The 14,439-nt window shown below is 37.9% G+C and overlaps 1 protein-coding gene across 1 annotated transcript in view; it reads left to right on the top strand.

Annotated features, from left to right (window-relative positions):
* Positions 1-2,090: 2,090 nt before the first annotated feature.
* The window catches only part of rnf150b (ring finger protein 150b), a 33,331-nt gene continuing 20,982 nt past the window's right edge, over positions 2,091-14,439 (top strand). The window contains exon 1 of the mRNA XM_038267777.1: positions 2,091-2,946. Coding sequence (XP_038123705.1) covers positions 2,487-2,946 — 460 coding nt within the window. The 5' untranslated portion in view covers positions 2,091-2,486. The remainder of the gene's footprint in view (positions 2,947-14,439) is intronic.

The raw sequence follows: 14,439 nt of genomic DNA, 5'->3' as shown, positions 1-14,439 counted from the left end.
TCTACAGGCTAAATATTTTCATTTTGAATTTAAACTGGTGTGCAAATAAGGGAAAATGTATTGAAGTATACAAATGTTCTCTTTGGTAAATGAAATGGACTTACAATAGAATGCTTATTTTATCACCAACATGCACTTGAAATGAAATAATTAAGACTTTTTGTGTTTTTATTTCCAAAGCAAAATCTTATTCCATTGACAGATCATTTTATTTAGCAACATAAATCTAGTGCAAATCAGAATCAGAAATACTTTAATAATTCCAGAGGGATTTTCTTTTGTTACACACTCCAGTTACAGTTTTAAATATATATATATATATATATATATATATATATATATATATATATATATATATATATATATATATATATATATATATATATATATATATATATATATATATATATATATATATATATATATATATATATATATATATATGGATATATATGCATATGTAAAACTAAATCCAAGTAAAGTACGATACGCTTGTATCTTCCTTTTTGCAGCTTTCACAATGCAGATTTTCACAGACCACCCTTTACTTAATATTTAAAGAGAAATAACTCTTGAAATATCTGCATTTATGTCTTTGTCTTTTTTTCTCTCACCAAGCTTTGTTACAACAGGTTCTTGACACATTCATGTGGTGTCTGACTGCTATTACATACAAATAAACTGTAGGGGAATCTATGAAGACATCCCAAGATGTCTCTCCATCAAGTTGTTGACCTAATCTGAAAGGGAGGGGGGGGGGGGGGCGCAAAAGATCATTGCTAGAGATGCTGATTGCCCAAAGGTACTGATAGGTCAAAGGTGGGTTCATAAAATGCCCATCAGGCTTGAGAGGAATACTAAGGAATACAGATTATTCTGCATATACTCCAGTATATGCAGAATAATCAGAAATATGGCCTACATAGAAAAAATAGACCTGTAATGAAGTTTGCTAATGTGGCAATAAAGGTCCCAGACTATAGATAAAATTGGGGAGCAGAATTTTTGTTCTTGTTCAGTGTTACATTTTTCTGTTAAGTGAAAACATTGGGTGCCATGTAATCTGCAGGGTTTAATCGAATGCATTTTTCTGAAATCCACATTCAGTGCAGCCATCTATGAGGACCTTATAATGCATTGTTTCCTTCTGCTAAGAAACTTTGTGGAGTTGTTGGAACCGGCGAATCGGCCTGACCAGAACCACATACAGAATGTAAATATAAGATGAGAGACATAATATCCAACAATGCTGATGACTTTAAGGTTGTGGGATGATCACATTTATGCTACAATGCTTTGATGCAGTCACTCAGGCAAAAAAGTAGCCCAATGAATGGATATGAATGAACAAAATTCACAGAGGCCTGATGTTTCTGTTTGAAAAATCCATTTTTGGTAACACTGTAACCATTGTGTAATGAATTTAGCACTAGAGTGTGACCGAATACGTTTCACCTTCTTGAATGAAAAGAAATATTGAACTTTTTCACAATATGTAATTCTTTTATAATCTACCTTATATTGTATAGTGATAAAATGCACTACAGCAATTAGAAAGGAAATTCAATTTTTTGAAATATGATTATTTTATAATCATATGTATATTTTACTAAACTGCTATGAATTATTCTGATATATTACAAATCTATGACATTGTTATAACTAAATTCAGTAAAGTTAAGCATATCTATAATAAGATTATACATATTTATGTGCTGTATTTTTCTTTATAAAGTCTATGAAAACTAAATGTATAGAAGTATAAGCGTGAAAAAAAATGTGCGCTTTCTGTTGTTTTCCCTTTTCTGCCGCTAGGTGGCAACATTTGACTAATTTAAACCATAGAAAAACAGCATGAAGTCCATTGATGCAAAAGAGATTTATTATGATTTTCAAAGTAAAATACAAATGTTAGTATTTTCCTGTTAAACGCGTGTAAACGATACAGGTTTCGTGAAATGTAGACATTTTCTGATAAAGTTACTACAAAATTAGAGTTTCGAATTTAGCTGGGGTGATTTGATACATTGTGTAAAACTCAGTTGGGATTTTATTTCTAAAAGTCATTTCCGGAAGTTCATTGCCTCATTCACTGAAGCTTAATCGTAAACAGTGGCCCAGTCACAACAATGCAGCGAAGCAGCTGCTTCTAGCTTTAGCTTTAAAGAGCAGTTTTTTTTAAAACCCACGGAGCTCCGAGTCCATCCGCCCGCAGCGGCTTCGGTTCAGTTCGTGTTCGGGTTGGAATTTGCTTTGGCTGGGCTTTAAACCGTGTTTGTTTGGCTGGAGATGGAGACAGCTAACGGTTGGCTGACAGCAGCAGAGGGGAGCGGCTGAGAGGTGAGGGGGAACTCGGGGTTTGCACCAAGAAACTCAATAAACGGTTGATCCGCAGGTTAGTGACATGGTGGAGTAGGCGTCGTCTGCGCTGAAGCTCTCTGCGTCCTCCGGGCCTCTCTCTGCCTCTCTCTCCGGGGAGCGTCGCCATGGCCCCGGGGTCTCTGGTGGCGGCCTGCCGCAGTCTGGCCCTCTCTACGTGGCTGCTCTCCTTCTGCTTCGTCCACCTGCTCTGCCTGGACTTCACCGTGGCGGAGAAGGAGGAGTGGTACACCGCCTTCGTCAACATCACCTACATGGACCCGTCCACCTCCGAGCTGCGCACCGAGAAGACGGAATGCGGCCGCTACGGGGAGCACTCCTCCAAGCGGGAGGCCAAGGGGGTGGTGGTGCTGCCGGCCTCCCCGCTGGACCGGCAGGCCTGTGACCCCCACACCCGGTTCGCGGTCCCCCCGCAGGCCGCGGCGGGCTGGATAGCGCTGATAGCCCGGGGGAACTGCACCTGCAAGGAGAAGATCCGCAATGCTGCAGCCCACAACGCCACGGCGGTGGTCATCTTTAATGTGGGCTCCACGAATCCCAACGAGACCATCACCATGCCCCACCAAGGTAGGAGAACAGGAGGCCTCCACATTTATTATGGATGACAAAAACACATGTCATCTCAAGGCACTTTACAGTTTACCACATCATCCAGTCAGACAAAGTTTTCTATCTAAGGAAAACCAGTTGATTGCATCAACTCATTGACCCCAATGCAATCCCTCACACCAAGCATGCCCGTAGCGACAGTAGGAAGGAAAAACTCCCTTTGAACAGGAAGAAACCTCCAGCATGTACATAACACATAGGCTTCAAAACCAAATTTATCAGGAGGTGTATGTGTTTTTTTTTTTTGTTTTTTTTTTTATTCAGACTGTACAAAAGTAACAAAACAAAACCGTGCAATAGTTTAAATGTTAAGTGACCCAAGCAGCCTTATCACAGCCTTATCCTCCGAGCAGCTATAAGACTTTATAACCCTCACTGTTCCCAACAACCTCAATAAATTGTTATATTTATGCTGATTTTGCTCAGTTTCTACCTCAGTCAGTTAAATAACATGCTGCTGTCATTTTGCACATTTTCAAATATCCATTACTGTAAAAATGTCCATAGCTGTATATTGGTTATTTATTCTCCAGATGCAAAGTTTTATATTGTTAAAACACTTTACAGTGCAGTATTTTATTGTTTATCTTGTAACTCTTCACATTATATTATTCTTGTACTTTTTCTAAGGTCCACATTTGTGTGACCATTTTTTTCTATAATCTTTTTGCTGCTATAAACACCAGAATTTGACCAATTTTGGGACAATTAAGTGATTCTATATTCTATTCCATAGAGCAGTGTTTTTCAAACCTGGTCCCCAAGGCACACTGCCCTGTATGTTTTAGATGTTTCCCAGATTTCACACACCTTATAATCATCTGAATCAGGTTTGCTGAAGCTCAGAAACATCTAAAACATGCAGAGCAGGGTGCCGTGAGGACCAGGATTGAAAAACACTGGCATAGTGCCACCTATATCCATGGAAAGTTTTAACAGATAAAAAAATGAGTCTGTGTGAATATAACAAAAGCTAAAAGTGGAACAATTTAAAATGTATATTATTATTGAAATAAAACAAAACAAAAAAATGTCCCAAGGGACATCATATTTAGGGCTGCAACTAACGATTATTTAGCAAATCAATTAATTTGTCTTTTATTTTTTCGAATAAAAATCACATAGCCAAAGGTTCCTTAAAGAACTTTTTTTATGTAATTAAACCAGGTGAAACTAAAACTTTTCCCCTTGAGGAATTCTAGATAGAGCATATTGATAGATGAAAGTGTTTTTATCTTAAATACAAATGTTTATATATATATATTTTTACAATTTTTATGTAATTACTTCTCTAAGAGGGTTGCCCTGTCAGCTACCGGCAGGTTTTACAGTCTCTATACTCCAGTTGACGATTATTTCAATAATTGATTAATCAAGATTAATCCGATTAATTGTTTCAGCCCTAATAATAATTAGATATTTATTTAGTATATTGTCTTTAGTAGAGCGGCCAGGATCATTTCAACAGCGGCCTTCTTTGGCACCTGCTTAGATCCCCACATGCTGCAAAAACTATCAACATGAAAAATTTCCAACAAAAATAAAAATAAAATCCAGAGAAAAGCTTAAAACTCTAATATTAAGACATATAGTTTAACTGTTGGGTTAATTCCCACCAGATGTCATTTTAGAGGAGATTGACAAATAATAAAGTCATGTAGATGAATTCAGATTCAAGCATTATTTCATTCCAAATGTAATTTTCAATGCAAGCGTGTACAATTTTTTCTTATGTAATCTAGCTGATTGTTTTCCTTCACCCACTTTCCATTTCTTTTCAGAACAAATATGGGCTGACTGTTAAATGGGGTTATAAAACATGTGGAAGCACAGCTTCACTTGGGCTTTTATGTTTAATGTTCTTAATATATGAATAATTTTTCTTCGATATGATGGAATCCAAACCTGGGCCCGTCTAAAGGAGCATAATCTGATCTGTTAGCTGCGCTGATTTCTGTTAGATTCTGGTGCTGTTTGGTTGGAGATTCAGTTTTTTCTTCAGTTTTGTTTAGTAACGAGCCATTACATTACCAAGGAAACAAAGCGATAGATTATATGCTTCATATGTTTTCGAAAAGTTATCCAGGATCCCTTCTCCAACCTTTGGGATGGCCAAGTGATTGCGCTGATTTTTACAGTTTTAGCAGCCCCCCATTCTGTCGAGTTCTTTTTTTTAAATCAGCTCTGGCATGAAAATAATCTTTATTTGTTGAATGGGCTGTGCTTTGCTGTTCTGCCAGAGGAGCTTTCCATTTCCATGCTTTAAGAACCAAATGATTACTCTGCTGGTGGTTACAGGAGGCTCCGTGTTATTTTTTATTTCTTAATATCTAGAAAACCTCAGATGCCATCATTCATTGTCATTTTTCTTATTATTTTGCTCACTAACAGAATAAACTGTCGCCTTTCCAGTTCTCTACCTTCCTCTGCAGTCAGACTGTATCAATTAAGATCTTCTTATATTATGGTTTTAAATCTTAACCATGTATTTGCCGCTGAATCATTTAGTCTGAGCCTAAAGGACAGATTATACTTCTGCAACCGCACACATCAAATGTTGCAAACCAGCTTTCCTGGTATGCTTCTGCACCGTCGGTCTGGAATTTCTAGAGACGCACAGCAGTTTCCTGCCAAAGCACAAGGGGGAGCCTATTCAAGAACTCACGAGAACTTCTGCAGCGCCGGCGGGAGTTTTTATCTTCCAAAACAACAATGGCGCGTCTGCAAAATATCACGGTTACAGAAATGGATCTAGAGTTGCTAGAAATCGAAGAGGAACAGGTTCTGTTAATGGAGTTAGCAAAAAGACAGATTAACCTTTCATCGTCGTCGTCCATTGTAGTTGTTCCTCGGTTTTTAAAAAAATGGCGTGCCCAGGCATCAAATCGAGAAGGACGACCACACAGTCAGCCGGAAAGGCATACCAAGGACCAATCACAGCTGCTTTTTGTCTGCGCGCTTCCGCTTGAGGTCTGCGTGGTTTGTTACCGTTGCGTAATCAGGATTTTTTTGAGGTGCACAACGACGGTTGCAGAACCTCTTTGCGGTTGATTTGACGGTTGTAGAGGCTATGCATCAAAAGCATAATTTGGCCATAATTGTGTCATTTCAACCTGCAGTTAAAGTTGGGCTGATCAGTATTAGGGTATCTTGCGAGCTTGTTAATGCTAACAGTAGCAGCGGTGGTATAAGGTGTGAAATCTGCCTGTTTTCTCCATCTTCTGTCCTCATCTCTCCTCCTCTTCACTCTGATTTCAGCATCTGCTGCCCTGAGACTCCGTCCCACTGGTTAAATTCGACATTTAACACCAAACATGAAAAGTTCACAACTCTTTGAATATGTTGATGAACAAGTGTTGCTCTGCAAACAGTTCTTTACAGATATTGCACTTCTTCTCCTTTTATTTAGCTCTAGTTTAAAGTTATTAATTGCACCAAAATAAAAGCATTTAGAGAATTTGATTTTAACCTGTAAATTTATGAAAGGATTCATAAAGAGCTTCACAGGGAAACTACATTTAGTGGAGCTTTTAGAAAACCTAAACACTGCAGACATCATGAATGGAGGGAAAATATTAAAGTTCTGTTCGTATTTATTTATGCCTTTAATATCTAGAACTTTAATTCCTATTTTATAGAAGTAAAGCATTTTCTTTAAACAATAAAAATAATTATTGACAGGGTGTGCCTATTCTATTGCTGAACAAAGATAGTAGCTTTACAGCATCTGATTTATAGCTACATTTTAAGTAAATATGCATAACACAATAGTTTTTTTTTGGTTTTCTTTAAACTTTAAAGCTGCACTGCTCCCTGAATCTTCTAAAACAATATTTTAAATATTTAACTTGGGGTAATATAAGTTATTAGGGCTGCAACTGACAATTATTTTCAAATCGATTAATCTGTTGTTTATTTTTTTGATGAATAGTTGGATAGCCAAGCGTTCCTTAAAGAAGATCTTTTATGAAATTAAACGAGGTGAAACTAAAACTTTTCCTCTTGAGGGGTTCTGGGTAGAGCATATTGAGAGATGAAAACATTTTCTATCCTTCAATCCATTTTCGTCACGTTTATCCCAAGCCGGGTCGCAAGGGGTGCTGGTGTCCAGCTGTGGAGGCGGGGTACACTTTTTTTTTATCTTAAATGCAAAATGTTTACATTTTTTTTCACTGTTTTGGTGTAATTGCTTGTACTGTCAGCTAAAGTCATGTTTTACAGCCTCTATACTCCCGCTAACGATTAATCGGTTACTAAATTAGTTGACAATTATTCCAATAATCGATTAATCCGATTAATTTTTGAACCCTACAAGTTAGAACTGGTTTATTGTTGTTTTTAATTTTCAGACAAAGACTTAAACCAAAATGTGAGCTGGAGTCTTTCCAGATGGATGAATTTATCTTCCCCCTTAGTGAAGGATAAGTGTAGGAACTCCTTTTTAAGCCAGCTGACCGGTAGAGCGCAGCAGAGCATGGAGGAATTAACTGCAGTCGGACAAAACTCCATTTAACCCTGATTCCTTCTGACATTTGATTAAAATGTCCTGAACCTCCTAAACGACATGATTTCTTTCATTTTTGTGTTTTTCTTTAGTAAGTGAATTTCCAGAATATCCAGTGGTGCCAGGAACCAACCAAGCGTCTAATGGTGTATAATGCTGACTGCATCCGTTTTAACTTCCCTCAGAGAAAAAATAAAAGAGTTTTAGAAAGAGGAAGAAAAGTTATATGTTTTGGAACAAAAAAAAAAAAACATGTAAAAAGATTAAATTGTAGTGCTTTGTAGCTGCAGATGGAAGCTTTTCTGTTTAATTTGACTCCAGGCCGACAGAAACCAGGTATAAAAGCTTGATTTGTATCCTTTGGGTCGTCTGATTGTCTTTTTATCTTAGAACAACATGAACTGACAAGCAGCCGTCTGAAGCAGCAATCAGTGTGAGCCGTCCTCAGACTAACTGCTGTTGGGAGCTTCTGCCCTCTGAAGGTTTGATCTGATCAAACCTTCTTCCTTCTCTAGGTTTCTGATCTTTAGGTTTCTGATCCCCCCCCCCCAGCCTCACCTGATTAGATTTAATGCAGAGAAAGTCGCTGTGACGTTTTGTTGTCGGTCACGATGCAGCTCTGGGTTACATAAGAGCAGCAGTGAAGGGAGGCCTGCTCAGCTGAGCGAACTGACAGCTGGGATCTCCTCACATCCCTGCAGCCTGACTGCCGGGAAGTAAAAGCAAAACACTCTCTTTTTGTTTGCCTCATTTCTAGTTTCTAATTAGGTGTTTAGTTTCTGGGAATCTGTGTTTGGAACCTTGATTAATGTCCTGCAGAAACATCTGCAGGGCGTTTAGACGAAGCCAGATCTTCAGGTCACTGCTGGTGTGTTTCCAGGCTGTCCCTCTGTGAGAGAAAAGTCTCCCTGGAAAGTTGGCAGCTTTTCATTTCTGCCAGGAAACCCACTAGGCTACTGCAGACATAAACACTTTCCAAACTTTTGATATCACTGGACTTGCAGACAAAAGCCAAATCTAACAAACCAATCAGTTTAAACTTTCTAATCTCCTCTTTGCAATCTGCAGAAAACCTTCTTGCTAAACCTCTGGTAGAATAATCAGTAAAAGATGTGGAACAGTAAAATTTAAATGCTTTTTTAAAATAAAAATCTATCATTTGAAGCTCTTTTAAAATATGTAGAGTTTAGGTTTCCTACTTGAAACTGACAGAACCTCAGAAACAGTCTAAAAGAGTTTGGTTGCTACAGCAACGTTTTGATTAAAAGACTGAAATCTGCACAAATTGTGACATATTTGAAGTATTTGGGGAATGAAAGTAGTTGTTTCATATCTTTTAAGGTAATCCGAGTAGCATATTTGAAATATCTAGACCACAGATTTGTCTTTTGTACATTCCTTCAAAGATGAAAGCCTTTATCTGACGGATTGTTACGGTGTGCCATAACAAACCGCTTCTTCGCTCTGCAGGCTTGGCAGCACCAAAGGTGGCTGTTCTTCATAGAGTTTAAAGAAGGTATCTTAACTTGCAGAGAAAGACATAAACAGTCAAACACCCAGAAGAGATGGCTTAATTAGTTTTTATTTAGAAAACCTGCCTTATGGACCCTCCCAAACGTGAATTTTCCCTTAATTTTTCTTAACATTAATTAGTTCTTGCTTACATTTTTTCTCCTCCATTGACCTTTTCAGAAAGTGTCTTAGCTTTTGTTTTCACTATTGTTTGATGGTTGTGTAGGAGTTTCAGCGAAAGTACTTCTACACTAAGACGATGCGGAAACACAGCATTCTTGCTCCCTTAATCACTACGGTTGGCTTGATGAGGTCCAGCTTGAAAATTATGATCATCTGGAACCTGTTAACCTCTGTTATGATGGGTGCTGTGTAGTTTGCTGGATAAAGGTGTTTAAGCTACAGTTGGTAACAAAAGTAAAAGCTGTTGACTTGCATACCAGAGCTAAACATCCACAGGAGTAAGTTTCTGAAGTTATATTTAGCACCGAAACTAACGGAGTGCCTCTCACGGTTAGGAATGTAATGCTTTTAATTACAGTAGGTCTGCCTAGAGGCTAAGAGAGCGTCTCTGTTAGGCATCAGGTTGCAGGCTGGCTGGCCTAGCCTAATGGCCAGCTTGTTAGCCTCCTAATGCAGACGGGGGAGGCTCAAAATGTTTTATATCAAAGGAAAAACATCAAGATGTGGTATAGTGAACAACTGGCATGCATACCTCAGTATTTCTGTTAGATTGTTGCTTTTTACACCCTATTCTTCTTCAGTGTTTCTAAGTCTTATGTGGTGTTATCTTTGTGTGAATGTGATGAACTGTCAGTTTTATTACTCATAATAATCTTATTCTGTGACAATAAGTCCCCCTTTTTATTTATTTAGCTTTTATTTAATTCATAAATTGATAACATTCTTAACTTTAAGGTTCATTAAAAATCTCAGGGTGTTTTCACACATGTTTAGTGCAGCTCTGAAAATTGAAATGGTTTTATCACCTGGGACCAAATGCCTCAGTATGGGGAAGAGTGTGTCATGTCTCCATGACAACCAGTAACAGAGGTAAATAGAACAAAACTTTCATGATGGAGACTGGGATACACCGGTTTTTGGTAGCTCTCACCTCTTTTTCTATATGGCTTGCATACATCATTATTGGCAGACGATAGTGTCTGAAAATAAGCAGCTTGAAAATAATATGCTGATTCACTGGAAACGCTGAATGGAAATATCTGCCTAATTCAGGAAAAGATGCAGATCAAGGGTTGACGTTAAGAATTTTTACTACTTGCCCTTAAGGCAAGTGACTTTCACATTTCATTTGCCCAGAAACAATTTTTACTTGCCCAGTATAATGTTTGATAAATATAGTTCCTAATATTCATTTTTGTATATATATCAATGAAACATTTTTGTGTTTTAAATGTTTTTTGTAATTCAGTATTTTTTAAGTTTCCAGGTTCCTGGTGTGTATCTGCATGCGTCAGATAATGAACTCAAGCCTACATTACCGTGTTAACATGATTTTCAATCCTTCCTGCACATTCTTTTCAAACTAAACTTTGCTTTAAACTGTTGTGTGCTTGGAAAAATATAAATTGTAATGTTAAAAATCTAAAACAAACTTGACAGGTTAAAAACTTAAGATAAATCAAAACACAGAAGTCAATGTCACAAATGAATAAGTTTTATTTTAGAGTCACAGTATGTTTATACAAGATAATACTATTATTATAATGTGACTTTTCTAGAGAATCATTATACATAGTTATTTTATACAGGGTTTCCACAGTCTTACATCATTTCAGAATTCCCTGACTTTTAACAGGATTAGTTTTCCCTGACAAAATAAATGCAGCAACAGGACAATAATAACATAACAGGTCACCAATTTAACACGTTTAGTCTATAACATTTAAATGCACCTCTCCAATGTCTAGGAGAAAAAAATTTAATGAACATTTTTTTAATGTATGACCTGCATCACTGTACAGAAGACTGCCATATGATAGCCATATTTACACTGTGCGCATGGCATGCAATTATGTCAATTTTCCTAATCCCTGACCGATCATTTTTAATCTAGGGTTATCTGGGTGGTGGGTAAAATAGGTGGTGGGTATATTACTGTACTTCCTACTTTTGATGCCGGGTCGACCAACGGCTAATTGTGCGCCTGGCTTAATGTTATTTAAGCGAATGACCAGTCGGGTCTCTGAGATACTGCTGATGGAATTATATATTGCAAAGAACGGCACCTATTTAACATGATTAGACACAGCTGAACGCTGAAAGAGAGCCTCATCTTTGACCTACTGCTCAAGTGTTGGAAGCCAGATTCCCTGAAAGATTTTGTTCCTCCTCTAAATCCAACATACCTTCTGCAGGGAGAACGGAGCCTTTTTTATACTTTGATCATCTCACGTCTTCACAGATACCCGCCTCGTTTCCTACGTGTTCGGGATAGAATGAAAAGCACTTTATTCCAGAGCTGCCAGACTCATTAATAACTTTAAGTCTAACTTCAATCATTGTTTTAGTTTATTGGAACCTATATATATGATAAAACCCAGTAAATGAACGACTCAGTAGGAAATCTGAACACCCCTCTCTGCATAAAGAAATACATCACTGCTTACTCTTGAAAATTGAACTCTGTACATAAAAAATTCATAGTATTGTGTTAGATGTTATAGGTTTGATGCTTATTAAACAGTTTGAAAACAACTATGTGATAATTTATAGTAACGTTTACACAGAGTTGGATGTTCAAGGAATTGAATTTAGTTGAGAACTATTTAATTCAGACATAACTAGCAAGCTAATTAAAGCAGGTCAACTTTTTTGTAATACTTCTTAAAAGAATTGGAATCAATACAAATAGATTTCACTACTTGAATAGGTCAAAGAGAGGAATAAATAAAATCTATCTTTTCTCTGCCACCTCAGTTCAGTTTGTTTTATATGGTCTTACCGTGTCTTGGTCCAAACGCTGAATACGTCTCACTAAGTGACACTATTTTCACTACCTTTGAAATTGTTAAATTTATTTGTAAATCAACAGATTATTAAAGGAAGGACAGTGGTGTTCAAACTGTGAGAACTGGTCTCACTCTGCACAGGCCTGCTGTAGTTGCTTCATACCAGTTAAAGGAAAAGCATTTACACATTTCCCAGAAAGCTTTCGTCAGATTTGTGTCATCAATGACCAGAAACCCGACTGGTGTCAAAGTCATATCTTTCTCTGCTTGTTCTTATTCAAATAAGACAGACTCCCCCTGATTTTTACCATTTACAGCCAGCGAGGCTGGTTAGAAAATCTTTGGTCAGAGCTTCTGACAGTTAGAGAAATAATGTGATTGCTTAGCGCAGTAAGTGACAATCTTTACTACACAGGATCTGCGATTCTTAGAGTTTGTATAATCAGAAGAGAAACACCTTGATTAGCTTTTCAGAATATTTTTTCTGTCTCACTTGGATATTTACGCCATGCAGTTTCAGATAATAAGCCCCCTCTGTGTAATTGCATTAGTAATGTTGCTCCAAGCCAAGTCATTCCCTTTTACATATTTCAATCCGGCTGAAATGGAATCATTTATTTCTGCAGTTTGAGTTTAATCAGGATGTTTTAAAACAGCAAAGCTGTCTGGTTTATTACAGTGGCTGCTGTAGTGATCAGAAGCTGCTACCTGCAGGGTTTGACCTCTGACCTTTGCTAACAGGCAGTGTTGACACAGCTGTTTCATCACTGGCAGCAGGCTGCCTCACTATAAAGGCCTCTTCTGTAGTCTGCAGGCGCACCAGTGAGTTTGCACCACCTCGGCTCACTCCCTGAACTCTGACCGCTCGTCTGTGGCGTCCAGAATATGCGGAGAGCCGGTCAGAGGGTTTCATCTGTTCACCATGGAATTAATCCAATTTAATTTGTTCTTTTTTTATGCAAAAATGCAGATAAAGCGTCAGTGATTGATGAAGTTGAGTGGGTGAAAATGACTCCTTAACTATGATTTGGAGAAATGTCTGCCAACAAGTTTTTTTTGCTGTAATAAATCAAGTCAACATCAACACTGGCCACCTGGTTCCAATGACCACTGAGGTCTACTGTGCCAAAATCAACACCCTCACACCAGAGGTTGGTACTGTCCATGTGGAAGACCTGAAATGACTGTGGTCCAATGAGGCAAAAATCAAACCATTTGGCCCCAGTTATAGGAACGAAGTGTGTAAGATTAGAGCTCAAAGGCTCTAAAGTCTGACAATACGAACTACCAAGCATTTATTTATGCATTATAGTCGTAGGGAAGTCATATTTAGATATCAAATAATTCTGCCTTAAACGTGTATATAAATGTACTCTTTATCAGACCATATTGTCCCAAAAGTTAGTTTTCTGTTTAAATTTGTATTTAAAAAAAAAAAACCCGTCTAAAAATTATTTTTTTTCCGTTATCTTATGCAGGCCAGTTACTTGTACATCATCCTGTACACCTAAATTCAGCCAATCATATATCAATGCTCATCTGTCAAATAAATTTTTTCAGTCATAGCTTCTTGATTCATATGTCGCAGCTAATATACGCAACGGTTGAAATAAGAGATAAGAATAATTTCCTTTCCCATTGAGTTCCGTCCCAGTGTTCACGGGGATGGACGTCTGTGTCTTCAGCAGGCGTAGAGCTAACAGAACTGGCAGCGTTGCGAGGCAAGGGCTCAAACATGTACGGCTGGAAGCCTTCTACACCAAACCAAGCTTCTGCCGCCCTGGCGTCCTCTTCCACAACAACTTCGTCCCCGCTTTCCTCCTCTAAATAAAAAATGTCTGATCCACGACCTCCGACACTAAACTCTCCTCCTCTTGCATGTTTCCTCTGTCCATAGCGTTTCTTGACAGTGTCGTTTCTAAGTCACCAATTTAGCGCCACTTGGTCCCAATGGAATTTCCCATTGGGAACCTACTAGCACTAAGATGCTAACTGGTTAGCAAGATGCTTCAGAGAAACCGGCCACAACCAAACTTACTTGTGAACTTTCTGCCACAACAATCCCGCCCCCTTGATAATCGACCAATCACATTCACTTTATTCACTCGTGTAAAGTCGGGCACCACTCGGGAGAATTCGTAACTGCAACTGTTGGAAAGGCCGCTACCCTACGACTTTAAAGAAACTAAAAATGATAACCCAAATCTGTTACAAATCTGTTACATAAATGTCCCAGATTGAGCCATTGAATAACTCATAAGATGTGAGGATTTTTTTCAACAAGATTATTTTCCCATTGGAGCATAATGGTTTTCAGGACAGAACATTTCTGCGATTTCACAATTTTTCTTTATTCTTTTCCCTCGCTTATCTGTCTCCTTTTTTGTTTCCTCAATTTATTTTTTCAAGTTAATGTCCAGTTGCTAATACATTAGAATTCTGTGATTGAGAAAAAGAAATAGC

This window comes from Cyprinodon tularosa, unplaced genomic scaffold (genome assembly GCF_016077235.1).
Source record: "Cyprinodon tularosa strain WSP-4 unplaced genomic scaffold, ASM1607723v1 ctg684, whole genome shotgun sequence".
In the NCBI taxonomy this organism is placed as follows: domain Eukaryota; kingdom Metazoa; phylum Chordata; class Actinopteri; order Cyprinodontiformes; family Cyprinodontidae; genus Cyprinodon; species Cyprinodon tularosa.
The sequence above is the reverse complement of the archived record's forward strand: the minus strand, read 5'-3'. Positions and strand labels throughout refer to the sequence as shown.